Source organism: Rosa rugosa, chromosome 6, assembly GCF_958449725.1.
Source record: "Rosa rugosa chromosome 6, drRosRugo1.1, whole genome shotgun sequence".
NCBI lineage: Eukaryota > Viridiplantae > Streptophyta > Magnoliopsida > Rosales > Rosaceae > Rosa > Rosa rugosa.
In genome coordinates, this window is record NC_084825.1 from 35218405 (window position 1) to 35233898 (window position 15494).

The window sequence follows — 15494 nt, forward strand, 5'->3', positions numbered from 1 at the left end:
CTGAGGATTGCGGGGGGCCGATGCTAGCGTGGGCTAGCTGTGTGCAGTGGTTACGGAGGCAGTGGGCAAGCATAGGGTTGCGGGGGCAGCAGATGCAAGGCGTGCATGCAGGGAGCAGCGAGTGCAGGGGCGTGTAGGAGTTGCGGGGGTAGTGAGCGCAGGGGCGCGTAGGAGCTGTGGGTGAGCAGGCACGGGGCTGCAGGGCTGGGGCTTGCGGAAGATGTGGTAAGAAGAGTTTTAGGGTTTTTCATTTTAGGGTTTTGGGTTTTAGGGCTAGGGTTAGGGCTCGTGCTGATAACGTGTTGTAGGAAAATATGATTCGAGAGAATTGTGAGAGAAATTTGTGTTCTATTATTGATAATAGGAGCCCTTTATATATAAGGATTTACAGAGTACATACAAGGTAATAGAATCTGAATATAATTAGGAAATCTAGAACCTTTTCCTATTATAACTCTAGAACTAAACCCTAGTTAGTAGGGCTGGGACTTTAGACCCGAAGAACCGAAAAACCGGCCCGAACCGCCCCAAAACTGGCGGTTCGATTCCAAGCTTTGAAAATGCATCAGTTTTGAAGAACCGAACCGAGTTCATAAACTGCAGTTCGGTTTCAGTTCCAATTCTTCAATACCACCACGAACCGAGGAACCGCACACGTTAGCTATATATATATAAATCCCGATCAGAATCGACTAAATCGAGATTTTCTTATTCCATTTTTTTCTATCTAAACCCTAATCTCTATTTCACTCGTCCAGTTCTTCCCCATTTCTCCCAAAACGGCAAAACCGTACCCTAAAATCCTAAATCCCTTCAACAATTCAACATCCTAAATCCCTAATCCCTATTTCACTCCTCTAGTCCTTCCCCATTTCTCCCAAATCGGCAAAACCGTACCCTAAAATCCTAACTCCCTTCAACAATTCAACATCCTAAATCCCTTCAATCCCTATTTCATTGTTCGATTCATCGATTGATGCATTCAACCTTATTCATTATTCATTAAATCATCAATGACCTCTGATTCAAGTCCTATTGGTCACGAGTTGGTGGCTGAATGTGCTGCTCCAACAGAAGAAGAAACCAATCAAACCATTAGTGCCAATGCATCAGAAGAAGAAGAAGAAACCACTGCTGCTGGTCCGAGAGGGAAGAAGAGAAAATGTGATCGGACTCCGAAAGTTTCAAAGAGAAAGAGGGAGAAGAAAGCTCCAGTACGTTCAGAAGTTTGGGAGCACTTCACCAAGTTTGATCAGCCACTAATCGAGGTGGTCGATGGAGTGGAAACGGTTGTTGGGAGCACAAAACGAGCTCAATGTAAGTATTGCCCTACCCATCTAGCATGTGATTCTAGAGAGAATGGCACTAGCTCACTTAGGAAACACATCGAGCTTATTTGTAAGGGTTATCCATGCAGAGTTAATTTAGAGGAGGGACAACAAATTTTAAGTACTGATATGGTGGATGGGAAGCCTAGTTTAACTAGTAGGACTTGGAGTCAGGATGCTTGTGTAGATGCTGCTACTAGAATGATAGTGATAGATGAGCTTCCTTTCAGTGCCATTGAAAGGCCTGGATTTAGGCACTTTTGTGAAGTTGTTGTTCCTAGATTTGAGGTGCCATGTAGGAAGGTTATTGTCAAGAATTTTTTGAGGATGTATGAAGCAAAAAAGAGTGAGTTGAAAGCTGAATTGCAGTCCCATTGTGTCTGTTTAACAACAGATACATGGACTAGTTGTCAAAACATCAATTACATGGTCATCACATCCCATTTTATAGACTATGGTTGGGAAATGCACAAAAGAGTTTTAAAGTTTTGTGTAATTCCAAACCATCATGGCAACACTATTGGTAAAATATTAGAGAATGCCTTGATTGAGTGGACAATTGATAGAGTTTTGACAATTAGTGTAGACAATGCAGCTGCAAATGGGGTTGTTATTGAGTACATTAGGAAGAAAATGTTAACTTGGGATAGGAAGCCAATTTGTGGAGGCAAGTTTATGCATGTGAGATGCTTAGCTCACATTGTGAATTTAATTGTGAGGTCTGGTTTGCATATAATGGAGAGGTCAGTAGCTTCAATTAGGAATGCTATTAGGTATGTGAGGAGTTCTCAGGCTAGAACAGATGCATTTAAGGTTTGTATGGAACAGACCAAGGTAGAGTGTAAAAAAATTTGCATTTTGGATGTTCCAACAAGGTGGAATTCCACCTACCTGATGTTGGACACAGCTTTGGAGTTGAGGAAGGCATTTGATAGAATGGCAGAGGATGAAGATGTGAAGTACAGAAGTTATTTTGATGAAGAAGAAGAATTAGAAGAGGAGGAGGATGATCAAGTTGTAGACAGGTCTAGAACACCAAGGAAGAGGGTTGGGCCACCAAAGGATGAAGATTGGGAGATGGCTGAAATTTTTGTGAATTTTCTTAGAGTTTTCTATCAAGTCACAGTGAATGTGAGTGCTTCACTGCACCCTACTTCACAGTTGGCTTTCCATGACATTGTAGCCATTAAGGCTGAGATCGATGATCTGTTTTGTAAGCCAATAGATGGAGAGTCAACTGAGACTGATAAGCTGCTATTTCAGATGGCAAACAAGATGAGAAAAAAGTATAGCAAATACTTTGATCAGTTAGACGACATCAATCAGCTTTTTCTTGTAGCAGTTGTGTTGGATCCTAGGTACAAGCTGAGGTACTTTGAATTCAATTGTGATAATATGCTTGGGTTAGATAGGTCAGAGATCAAAAGGAGGTCAAATGATGTGAAAGAGCTGTGGGTTAACCTCTGTGACCTATATGCAGCATCAATGGGTGCACAAGGTTCACAAAAGTCAAGAAGTGGAGAGAGTACAGCTATGGTTACGAGCAGCAGCAGTAAAAGTCAGAAAACTAAGGGAAGAGTTACTGGGAAAAGGAAGGTTATGCTTGAAGATTGGAATAGACAACTTGAAGAAGGTGATCAGGTGGTGGTTGGACATGAAGTTGATAGATATTTGCTTGACCCGATAGAAAAGCCTAAAGAAGGTGAAGATTGGAAGATTTTGCTTTGGTGGAAGCTTAATGGCAGTAAATATCCTAACTTGCAGGCTCTTGCTAGGGATGTACTACCCTTTCAAGTCTCCACAGTGGCTAGCGAGTCGAGTTTTAGTACTGGAAAAAGGGTTATGGACCCATATAGGAGCTCACTGACTCCAAAATCTGTAGAAGCACTGATCTGCCTTCAAAATTGGCTTAAGTCAGATAGTATTGTGGGGTTGGAATATATTCCAACCATTGAAGAAATGGAGTTTTATGAAAAAGTGGAGCAAGGTACATTTATTTATTGAAAAGATTTATGAGTTTTTAATTGTTCTTTGTTGAATTCTGTCATAACTCAAAAGTCATTATCATTTTTTGGATGCAGAACAAGCTGATGAAGAGAGGAAAAGAAAAGAGCAAGCTCAAAATGCAAGTGCTTCGAAGACAGCAAGGGATCCAAAGACAGCAAGGGATTCAAAGGCTGCAAAGATTCCCAAGACATCAGATGCAACAAAGTCTTCTAAGATTTCCAAGACATCAGATGCAACAAAGTCTTCTAAGACTTCTAAGCTTTCCAAATCCAAAAAATGATTAAAGTCTCCAACAGTTAAAGGTTTGCACTTTTTTTTTTTAAATGTTTCGGGTTTGTAATATGCAGTTTAGGTAATGTGAAGTGTATTTGTGTATGTGTATTCTGTAATATGCAGTTTTTGTAATGCAGTTTGTATATTATGCACTTATGCAGTTTGTTGTTGCTGAGTTGCTGCATAATTGCTGGATCAGCTGGACTGTGCTGTACTACTGCCTACTTGAGTGCCCTGCTTCATAGTTCTTTTTTTTTTTTTACTAGTTTGGACTTTGGAGTTTGGAGTTTGGACAGTTTAGCAGTTTTGGACTTTGGAGTTTGGAGTTTGGTACTTTGTGAGTTTGTGATTTTTACCAATTTGAACTTTTGTAGTTTGTTCAGTTTACCAGTTTGGCACATTGGTCATGTACTCATATTTTAACATGTTTATTTGTTGCAATTTGAATGTTTCATCAATAAGCATTTGGATCAATTTGAACTGTTGGATGTTTAGACTATGTTTCAATGATCAAGTTGCCTAGATCGGACTTGGAATGGTCATTGTTGGCTTATGTTTGAATGTTTGAGTTCCCCAGATTGGACTTGGAAGCCTGGAAAGATGGAAATCTGTTAACAGTTTAGCAGAACTACAGGACCTGAGGAACCGTCATAACCGAACCGAGTTAAACGGTTCGGGTCCTTGTCGGTTCTTGCTTTTGAAAATGGTAAACCCGATCCGAAGTGCTTATATGCGGTTCGGTCTCGGTTCTACAATTTTTTTTTCCTGAACCGAACCGTCCCAGCCCTACTAGTTTGAAGAGGCACACTAGAATACAACATCCTTCAACACAATAGTAATTAACTGGATAATGTGGTTGGAACGAGGATATCCCTTTTGTTGGATTTTTCATTTTTGTGTAGACTTGGGGGGGGGGGGGGGGGGGGGGGTTGGAGGTGCGAGGGGGGAAGAAAAAAAATTACTGTTGTAATGGTAATGCAAATGCTCACGTTTGTCCATAAATGTTGTGGTGACAAAGACTTGCATCATAGATGGCCTCCTAGTCCACAAATGTTCTGAATGAACCTTTTGTGCGCAATAGATGCAAGAAGAACAAATTATATCAATCTCTAGTTTAAGCTTTTAATAATTTCTATCAATCCTTTTCCGACATTCAGTACTTCTATTGTTCGACATTAAAGCTTGCTTTCTAATTCATCATGTGCTTTCTATTGTTCGACAGCAGAGGGAATATCTTTCGAAGCATGTTATACATAGCTCTGTAATACAATTTCCTCCATCTCTTGTAAAACAAAAGTGACCCGATAACAATCCCAAACCCACATGTAAAACCAATTTCGGGACAGATAATATCCCAATCAATGTCATGTCCATGATTTGAATGGGTTCCTTCCAGCTTTGGTGATGAAAACCTTGTGTTATTATCTGCTGTTAAAGAAGGCCCCCATATTCCTTTATTAACTCCGAATGAAGCTGTATCAAATGTTGGAATGGTAATGGTAATGCAAATGCTCACGTTTGTCCATAAATGTTGTGGTGACAAAGACTTGCATCATAGATGGCCTCCTAGTCCACAAATGTTCTGAATGAACCTTTTGTGCGCAATAGATGCAAGAAGAACAAATTATATCAATCTCTAGTTTAAGCTTTTAATAATTTCTATCAATCCTTTTCCGACATTCATTACTTCTATTGTTCGACATTAAAGCTTGCTTTCTAATTCTGTTTATGCTTCATACAATTTTTCGCACTCTATAAAAAGGGAGCTTTGAATATTCTTAAATGAAGATTGAATATCAGTTCATAAAATGTTTTCGAGCACAATGTTACAAATATGAAAGTTCGAGCACATTCTTTTCAAATATCACTACACATACTGAATAAGTCTGCCACAAATTTATTTATCATGTGTTACAAATTGAAAGAGTGTGAGTCTAACGTACAGAAAATTACTCAGAAACAAAGCACAGATCTTAGTCCTTATTAGCAAAACGAGGCCAACAACAATTCAGGTGCATTGATCTTCACAACCATTTTCAACGTCTCCAGTATCTTTGATGGACATAAACATGTCTCCTGCGATGACCAAATCTTTGTTCCAGCAGAGGGAATATCTTTCTAAGCATGTTATACATAGCTCTGTAATACCACTTCCTCCATCTCTTGCAAAACAAAAGTGACCCGATAACAATCCCAAACCCACATGTAAAACCAATTTCGGGACAGATAATATCCCAATCAATGTCATGTCCATGATTTGAATGGGTTCCTTCCAGCTTTGGTGATGAAAACCCTGTGTTATTATCTGCTGTTAAAGAAGGCCCCCATATTAATTCCTTTATTAACTCCGAATGAAGCTGTATCAAATGTTGGAAATTGAGCACCGCTTGGTATCCTCCAGACCAATTGATTATATGAGAGATTCAAGAATGCAAGGAAAGTGAGTTTTGTAAGCTCTGATGGGATTTGACCGCTCAGTTTGTTACTCGAGAGGTCCAAAGAGTCTAGCTGACTCAAATTACTTAATGATGATGGAACTGCACCTGTGAAAGCATTGTTGGACAAGTTGATGGCATACAATGATTTGAGTTCTCCAATTTCCTCGGGTATTGATCCATTGAACTTGTTGCACGAGAAGTCAATGGAGGTGAAGATAGTTAAAACATTCACCAACTCCATCTCTAAACCTTTGTTGGTTACCGTGATAGTATCTTCTTGATAATAAACTAATAAACTCCATCCAACTCATATTGAAGTTTACCGATCTTCCATGGGGCATTATCTTTGCTAGTGCTCATGGCCTGCCAAGTTGTCAAAGTTGTTCCAGGTACTTCACCACTAAATTGTTGTGAGCTAGATCTATGATTTGAAGTACTGGCGAAGTGCCATTAGTCTTGCGACATCTGATGCGCCCGTAAAATTTATTGGATCGCAAGACAAGGACACACAAGGTGGATATGCATGTTCCTCAAAAAGCATGGAAATAGTTCTGTTATCAGCTTGTTTCCAAGGTTTAAAACCTCTAATTTAGTGCAGTTGACAAGAGATTTTAGGAATTGGCCTTGAATCTGATTTCCACTAATGTCTAGCGTTCTTAAATTGTTATTATGAGAGAATTCATCAACATTTGTAAGATTGTTTATCCTCAAATTGAGTACTACAAGTGTGCTCATTGTAGTCAAGCACTGGTGAATCGTGTCACTCAAAGAATTATTGGACAGATCAAGAAACTCAAGATATTGTATATTGCATAATGATTCTGAAAGGATCCCCTTGAGGTTATTACCCGAAAGCGAAAAGAATCCAGTGTATAGAAGCACATCTCCAATGGTACTTGGCATGATAGAGCTGAAATAATTCTTTGAGAAATCTAGATAATAAACAGAGCAATGTGGTCGAAAAATTGGGATATGCCCATGAAATTGATTGGAATGGAGGTCAAGGCACTCTAAACCAGTGAGATTGATTGAAGGAACTTCTAGAGAATCTAGGGAGTTGCAAGAAAGATTTAGGTAGTTAAGATGACTAAAACTCCAAAACCAGTTGGGTACGTTACCATTTATCTAGTTATCTGAAATGTCCAATCTTTGCAAGTTAGATTGATTTCTCAAGAAATTAGGAAATGTTCTCAATTTCAATGACACCAAGCTCAAAGTAGATTGTTGAGAAAATGAGGAATATGAGAAATTGGTATGATCATGGCTAAGAAACAAGTTATTGTGTGAAAGATCAAGTTCAAAAAGATATCTCAGCTGGTATAGACCATCAAGAGGAAACGAGCCACTTAAATTATTTGAAGAAAGATCTAGAGCCTTAAGACCTCGCAAGCTAAAGATAGACATAGGCAGTGGCCCTTCGAGATTGTTGCTACTCAAATCAAGTTCAAGATCAGGACCATTCAGCAAGTGGGAAGACACATTTAAAATTTCAGGGAATGGACCAGAGAATAGATTGCTAGAAAGATCTATATGATACAATAGGGGAAGAGAAAACAAAGACGCTGGGACATCCCCATCGAGCTTGTTAGAGCTCAAAATGAGAGAAGACAGCTTAGTAAGGTTTCTCCAGTGGCTGAAGTTGATAGTACCTGTTAGACCATTGTGGGAAAGGTCTATGTTGACAACATTCTTGGCCCCACTAAATGACGGAATTGAACCTTCCAACTTGTTACCAGACATTGACAAAGAAACCAATTGTGTATGGTTTTTGATTGACTTGGGAATCAGTCCTTTGAAATTGCAACTGTGAATATGTATGGTGGACAACATTTTGAGATTGCCAATAGACTTTGGCAATAACCCTGAAAATTTTGTCAAGGTTAGATACAGGTACTCAAGAGATCCATTCCTTGGGAATTCTGGCAAGGAACCATCAAGTTGGTCATTATATGAAAGGTCAATATACTGTAGAGAAGGTAAGTGAAAGATCACTTTGGGTAATGTTCCATGCAACCTGCATCCTTGGAGACTCAAGATAGTCAAGTTTGAAAAGTTGGCAAAGAAACCTGGAACTGGCTCAGAGATATTGTTCCCGTCCAACCTAATTTCGGATAAAGATTGAAGCTGACCAAGGGACTCGAGAAGAGGGCCTGAAAGATCACAATAGGACATATGCTCAAGACCTGGAGGTTGGGAATGGAAGATGATATGGCTCGGCATAACTCACTCCCCTGTTCTGATATTAGGACACCATCAAGATATAACTGAGAAAGCTCAGTGAGGTTGTCAACCAACATGTATAAATTTAGACTTCCAATGCCGTAGGGGTTATTAAAATAATAGTTAGAAAAATCGAGAACTTCCAACTTCCTCAAGCGAGAAATCTCGATTAGAATTTTCCCTGAATAATAAGTATGAGATATATATTCTATTCAGATACCTCAAGTTCATGAGCTCCCCGAATGCGGATGGAACTGATTGAGAGTAACTGCCAAGTTGGTTGTCCGCCAGATTGAGGCTTTGAAGAAAATGAAGATGGAACAGACTTCTGGAATTGTCAATTCCAGCTAAGATATGGTCACTGCTTATGTCAAGACCCAGAACACGCCCATTACGGCTGCAAGTGATGCCCACCCAAGAAAAGCAATCACTACTCGCGTTCCAAGAAATAAGCTTTGCGGAAGGATTGAAATAAGGATCGATCACGAGGCTTTTCTTAAATTGGAGCAATGATAGTTGGTGGTCTGTAATACACTAGCTGCGAACTACTGGGATGATGATACTGATCTAGAGTGTGATCAAGAAACTGAAGAAAGGTAGCGACGTTTTCATTTTGGATTCACTATTTAGAGACACTGAGGTTAAGTGAACAAATCTTAATGGTTATGGTCGCTTTTATAAGGTGGAATTGGCAAACTGTCCTCCATGAAATTTTTGGTCGCGTTTGAGGTGTTGTCTACTGTGGCCAGAGTAGACGGGAATTGGGCTGACTATGACCCTGAGAGTTGAACTCGCACTAGTAGGCATGCTTTAGTTAAACTCGCACCGAGACATGCTTTGAGAAGTGGAGGACCTTGACCGAGAAAAATTCAAAAACACACAATTCAAAGACGCCTGCATAAGAATTTATAAGAAATATAGTTTTGAAACATTCGATCTAATGGAAATTAAAAACATATAGAGTATGTAGTAAAAGAAGCTGGATTGCTAATAATATTGGTGTCTCCTTTTATTGTATATAGACATATAGTAAATGTTTACTACCAGTAGCTTCTAGATATGACTGAGATACATATTATTAATTAACTGGGTGATTACGGTTAATTTCCACTTATTAGTTGGCTTGTAATGGTAGCATGGCCTTCAAGTGCTCTCATGTTTATCAATGTAGCTACGGATATAATACGCCAACTTAGGCTTGAAGTCCTCTTCCTTGGTCCTGGTATGACTGTCATGCATCTCTATGACATGTTGGATCTGTTATCATTACGACATTACCAACGTATTTCATAAATGGTTTGCTTGTGATGTCTGCTTGCTTACTGCTGAGAAGCCTACTATTGGAGTTCGTCTTGGACTCAATTTGCTATAGTTTAAAAGAAAGTCTTAAACAAATTGAGCATCTCCAACAGTAGGAATAACTTTTTAGTTAAATTTAGCAAAAGATGTGAAATATAGCTATTGATTTAACAATATAGCTTTATTTTTAAATAATATACTAAATTTTATCGAATCGTAAACTGACATGTGGACAAAAGAAGAGAGAGAAATATAACTTTTTCTTTAGCTATGCAAGATTCTCTAGCTAAATATAGGTAGCCATTTTAGCTAAAGCTAAATTTAACTTGGCTATAGCTAGTCTGTTGGAGTTGATTTTTGCTTTAAAAATTGTTATATATAGCTAAAAATTGAATTTAGCTAGTCTGTTGGAGATGCCCTAGAGCATCTTTAGCAATATTAGTCATTTTTTAGTCAAATTTTAGCCAAAGTAGTTATAAAGTCAATTGTAGCTAGCCACTTGAAAAATATGTCTGCACCAGTACTCTCTATTTTAGCTAATATTGAATTTATATTATTTTTTTAATGAAGATTAAATAGTTTAAATGTATTTATAAATTACACAAAGTAACTTAAAATGAATGTTTTAAATTATAGAGAGCCTCATCTCGATCTCTATATTTAGGAGCGAGATAGCTAAAAGTTATAATAGAGAGTCACTTATGAGTCTGATGCGGCAGCTAAAATAGAATAAAGCTAAACACGCTATTAAAAATAGCTAATGAGCCAAAATAGAGAGTCTGCAATGCTAGCCATTTTTGAGTCAAATTTTTGCTAAAGTAGCTAAAATGTTCGCTGCTTAAGTCAAGACCCAGAACACATCCATTACGGCTGCAAGTGACGCCCACCCAAGAGCAGCAATCACTACTTTCACTCCAAGAAATAAGATTGGCGGAAGGATTGAAATAAGGATCGATCACGAGGCTTTTCTTAAATTGGAGCTATGATAGTTGCTGGTTTTTAATACACTGGCTGCGAACTGCTGGGATGGTGATACTGATCCAGAGTGTGATCAAGAGAAGGAAGAAATGTAGCAATGTTTTCATTTTGGATCAACTCTTTAGAGACACTGAGGTTAAGTGAATAACTCTTAATGGTTTGTGGTGGCTTTAATAATGTGGAATTGGCAAACTCCTACATGAGATTTGTGGTCACTTTTAAAGTCTTTCGTACTGTGGCCAAAGTCGACCAAGAATTGGGCTGACGGTGACCCTGAGAGTTAATTTTGCAGTGAAGCATGGTTCGGGCAAAGTGGACGAAGACCCGGAGACGCTGAGAGTGAAACTCCTGTGGACGAAGACTTGGGCTGACAACGACACCGAGAGTGAAACTCACTGGGGCATGCTATGAGAAGTCTTTTTTTATTTTTTTTTATTTGAGAATAAGAAACGGCATATTATTAAGCAATTTAGATAGGTACAGCAGATATAAGTACATCGGATAGCCAATAAAGTCTATCCATTAACCCAATTTAGCTAAAGATGTGAAATATAGCTATTGATTTAACAATGTTGCTTTATTTGTAAATAATATACTGAATTTTATCGAATCGTAAACTGACATGTGGACAAAAGAAGAGAGAGAAATATAACTTCCGCTTTAGCTATGCAAGAGTCTCTAGCTAAATATAGCTAACCATTTTAGCTAAAGCTACATTTAGGTTGGCTATAGCTAGTCTGTTGGAGTTGATTTTTGCTTTAAAAATAGTTATATATATATATATAGCTAAAAAATGAATTTAGCTAGTCTGTTGGAGATGTCCCAGAGCATCTTTAGCAATGTTAGTCATTTTTCAGTCAAATTTTAGCCAAAGTAGTTATAAAGTCAATTGTAGCTAGCCACTTGAAAAATATGTCTGCACCAGTACTCTCTATTTTAGCTAGTTTTGAATTATCCATTAACCCAATTTAGCTAAAGATGTGAAATATACCTATTGATTTAACAATGTTGCTTTATTTGTAAATAATCTACTAAATTTTATCGAATCGTAAACTGACATGTGGACAAAAGAAGAGAGAGAAAGATATAGATGATACAATAGGGGAAGAGGAAACAAAGACGCTGGGACATCCCCATCGAGCTTGTTAGAGCTCAAAATGAGAGAAGACAGCTTAGTAAGGTTTCTCCAGTGGCTGAAGTTGATAGTACCTGTTAGACCATTGTGGGAAAGGTCTATGTTGACAACATTCTTGGCCCCACTAAATGACGGAATTGAACCTTCCAACTTGTTACCAGACATTGACAAAGAAACCAATTGTGTATGGTTTTTGATTGACTTGGGAATCAGTCCTTTGAAATTGCAACTGTGAATATGTATGGTGGACAACATTTTGAGATTGCCAATAGACTTTGGCAATAACCCCGAAAATTTTGTCAATTAAGGTTAGATACAGGTACTCAAGAGATCCATTCCTTGGGAATTCTGGCAAGGAACCATCAAGTTGGTCATTATATGAAAGGTCAATATACTGTAGAGAAGGTAAGTGAAAGATCACTTTGGGTAATGTTCCATGCAACCTGCATCCTTGGAGACTCAAGATAGTCAAGTTTGAAAAGTTGGCAAAGAAACCTGGAACTGGCTCAGAGATATTGTTCCCGTCCAACCTAATTTCGGATAAAGATTGAAGCTGACCAAGGGACTCGAGAAGAGGGCCTGAAAGATCACAATAGGACATGCTCAAGACCTGGAGGTTGGGAATGGAAGATGATATGGCTCGGCATAACTCACTCCCCTGTTCTAATATTAGGACACCATCAAGATATAACTGAGAAAGCTCAGTGAGGTTGTGAACCAACATGTATAAATTTGGACTTCCAAGGCCGTAGGGGTTATTAAAATAATAGTTAGAAAAATCGAGAACTTCCAACTTCCTCAAGCGAGAAATCTCGATTAGAATTTGCCCTGAATAATAAGTATGAGATATATATTATATTCAGATACCTCAAGTTCATGAGCTCCCCGAATGCGGATGGAACTGATTGAGAGTAACTGCCAAGTTGGTTGTCCGCCAGATTGAGGCTTTGAAGAAAATGAAGATGGAACAGACTTCTGGAATTGTCAATTCCAGCTAAGATATGGTCACTGCTTATGTCAAGACCCAGAACAAGCCCATTACGGCTGCAAGTGACGCCCACCCAAGAACAGCAATCACTACTCGCGTTCCAAGAAATAAGCTTGGCGGAAGGATTGAAATAAGGATCGATCACGAGGCTTTTCTTAAATTGGAGCAATGATAGTTGGTGGTCTTTAATACACTGGCTGCGAACTACTGGGATGATGATACTGATCGAGAGTGTGATCAAGAAAAGGAAGAAAGGTAGCGAAGTTTTCATTTTGGATTCACTATTTAGAGACACTGAGGTTAAGTGAACAAATCTTAATGGTTATGGTCGCTTTTATAAGGTGGAATTGGCAAACTGTCCTCCATGAAATTTTTGGTCGCGTTTGAGGTGTTGTCTACTGTGGCCAGAGTAGACGGGACTTGGGCTGACTATGACCCTGAGAGTTGAACTCGCACTACTAGGCATGCTTTAGTTAAACTCGCACCGAGACATGCTTTGAGAAGTGGAGGACCTTGACCCAGAAAAATTCAAAAACACACAATTCAAAGACACCTACATAAGAATTTATAAGAAATATAGTTTTGAAACATTCGATCTAATGCAAATTAAAAACATATAGAGTATGTAGTAAAAGAAGCTGAATTGCTAATAATATTGGTGTCTCCTTTTATTATATATAGACATATAGTAAATGTTTACTACCAGTAGCTTCTAGATATGACAGAGATACATATTATTAATTAACTGGGTGATTACGGTTAATTTCCACTTATTAGTTGGCTTGTAATTGTAGCATGGCCTTCAAGTGCTCTCATGTTTATCAATGTAGCTACGGATATAATACGCCAACTTAGGCTTGAAGTCCTCTTCCTTGGTCCTGGTATGACTGTCATGCATCTCTATGACATGTTGGATGTGTTATCATTACGACATTACCAACGTATTTCATAAATGGTTTGCTTGTGATGTCTGCTTGCTTACTGCTGAGACGCCTACTATTGGAGTTCGTCTTGGACTCAATTTGCTATAGTTTAAAAGAAAGTCTTAAACAAATTGAGCATCTCCAACAATAGGAATTACTTTTTAGTTAAATTTAGCTAAAGATGTGAAATATAGCTATTCATTTAACAATATAGCTTTATTTGTAAATAATATACTAAATTTTATCGAATCGTAAACTGACATGTGGACAAAAGAAGAGAGAGAAATATAACTTTTGCTTTAGACATGCAAGATTCTCTAGCTAAATATAGCAAGCCATTTTAGCTAAAGCTAAATTTAACTTGGCTATAGCTAGTCTATTGGAGGTTTTTTTTGCTTTAAAAATAGTAATACATAGCTAAATATTGAATTTAGCTAGTCTGTTGGAGATGCCCTTAGAGCATCTTTAGCAATACTAGTCATTTTTTAGTCAAATTTTAGCCAAAGTAGTTATAAAGTCATTTTAGCTAGGCACTTGAAAAATATGTCTGCACCAGTACTCTCTAATTTAGCTAGTTTTGAATTTATATTATTTTTTTAATGAAGATTAAATAGTTTAAATGTATTTATAAATTACACAAAGTAACTTAAAATGAATGTTTTAAATTATAGAGAGCCTCATCTCGATCTCTATATTTAGGAGCGAGATAGCTAAAAGTTATAATAGAGAGTCACTTATGAGTCTGATGCGGCAGCTAAAATAGATTAAAAGCTAAACATGCTCTTCAAAATAGCTAAGGAGCCAAAATAGAGAGTCTGCAATGCTAGCCATTTTTGAGTCAAATTTTAGCTAAAGTAGCTAAAATGTTCGCTGCTTATGTCAAGACCAAGAACACGTCCATTACGGTTGCAAGTGACGCCCACCTAAGAACAGCAATCACTACTCGCGTTCCAAGAAATAAGCTTGGCGGAAGGATTGAAATAAGGATCGATCACGAGGCTTTTCTTAAATTGGAGCTATGATAGTTGCTGGTTTTTAATACACTGGCTGCGAACTGCTGGGATGATGATACTGATCCAGAGTGTGATCAAGAGAAGGAAGAAATGTAGCAATGTTTTCATTTTGGATCAACTCTTTAGAGACACTGAGGTTAAGTGAATAACTCTTAATGGTTTGTGGTGGCTTTAATAATGTGGAATTGGCAAACTCCTACATGAGATTTGTGGTCACTTTTAAAGTCTTTCGTACTGTGGCCAAAGTCGACCAAGAATTGGGCTGACGGTGACCCTGAGAGTTAATTTTGCAGTGAAGCATGGTTCGGGCAAAGTGGACGAAGACCCGGAGACGCTGAGAGTGAAACTCCTGTGGACGAAGACTTGGGCTGACAATGACACCGAGAGTGAAACTCACTGGGGCATGCTATGAGAAGTCTTTTTTTTTATTTTTTTATTTGAGAATAAGAAACGGCATATTATTAAGCAATTTAGATAGGTACAGCAGATATAAGTACATCGGATAGCCAATAAAGTCTATCCATTAACCCAATTTAGCTAAAGATGTGAAATATAGCTATTGATTTAACAATGTTGCTTTATTTGTAGATAATATACTGAATTTTATCGAATCGTAAACTGACATGTGGACAAAAGAAGAGAGAGAAATATAACTTCCGCTTTAGCTATGCAAGAGTCTCTAGCTAAATATAGCTAACCATTTTAGCTAAAGCTACATTTAGCTTGGCTATAGCTAGTCTGTTGGAGTTGATTTTTGCTTTAAAAATAGTTATATATATATATATATATATATAGCTAAAAAATGAATTTAGCTAGTCTGTTGGAGATGTCCTAGAGCATCTTTAGCAATGTTAGTCATTTTTCAGTCAAATTTTAGCCAAAGTAGTTATAA

The 15494-nt window shown here is 38.0% G+C and overlaps 3 protein-coding genes across 3 annotated transcripts; 1 reads left to right on the plus strand and 2 right to left on the minus strand.

The window, feature by feature from the left end:
* Nucleotides 1–1013: 1013 nt before the first annotated feature.
* LOC133716656 (zinc finger BED domain-containing protein RICESLEEPER 2-like) lies at nt 1014–3615 on the plus strand. Its single transcript, XM_062143336.1, has 2 exons — nt 1014–3315; nt 3410–3615. The coding sequence occupies exons 1-2, from the start codon at nt 1014–1016 to the stop codon at nt 3613–3615; spliced, it is 2508 nt and encodes an 835-aa protein (XP_061999320.1).
* Nucleotides 3616–5909: 2294 nt separating this feature from the next.
* LOC133716657 (receptor-like protein 33) lies at nt 5910–6287 on the minus strand. Its single transcript, XM_062143338.1, has one exon. The coding sequence runs from the start codon at nt 6285–6287 to the stop codon at nt 5910–5912; it is 378 nt and encodes a 125-aa protein (XP_061999322.1).
* An 884-nt stretch (nt 6288–7171) lies between these two features.
* LOC133716658 (receptor kinase-like protein Xa21) lies at nt 7172–12402 on the minus strand. The gene is made up of 4 exons (XM_062143339.1): nt 11996–12402; nt 11753–11907; nt 8113–8447; nt 7172–8011 (listed from the first exon to the last, which is right to left on the minus strand). Exons 1-4 carry the CDS (start codon nt 12400–12402, stop codon nt 7172–7174), a joined length of 1737 nt encoding a protein of 578 aa, XP_061999323.1.
* Nucleotides 12403–15494: the final 3092 nt, after the last annotated feature.

Excerpts from the sequence above, each read along its gene's own strand:
- LOC133716658 (XM_062143339.1), bottom strand. The coding sequence starts at position 12,402 with ATGTTGGTTCACAACCTCACTGAGCTTTCTCAGTTATATCTTGATGGT. Across the intron at positions 8,448-11,752 it reads TTCCCACAATGGTCTAACAG|GGAAAATTCTAATCGAGATT; the intron begins GTACTATCAACT and ends CTTATTATTCAG. Across the intron at positions 8,012-8,112 it reads TATCTCTGAGCCAGTTCCAG|TATATTGACCTTTCATATAA; the intron begins GTTTCTTTGCCA and ends CCTTCTCTACAG.
- LOC133716657 (XM_062143338.1), bottom strand. The coding sequence starts at position 6,287 with ATGGAGTTGGTGAATGTTTTAACTATCTTCACCTCCATTGACTTCTCG.
- LOC133716656 (XM_062143336.1), top strand. The coding sequence starts at position 1,014 with ATGACCTCTGATTCAAGTCCTATTGGTCACGAGTTGGTGGCTGAATGT. Across the intron at positions 3,316-3,409 it reads TTATGAAAAAGTGGAGCAAG|AACAAGCTGATGAAGAGAGG; the intron begins GTACATTTATTT and ends TTTTGGATGCAG.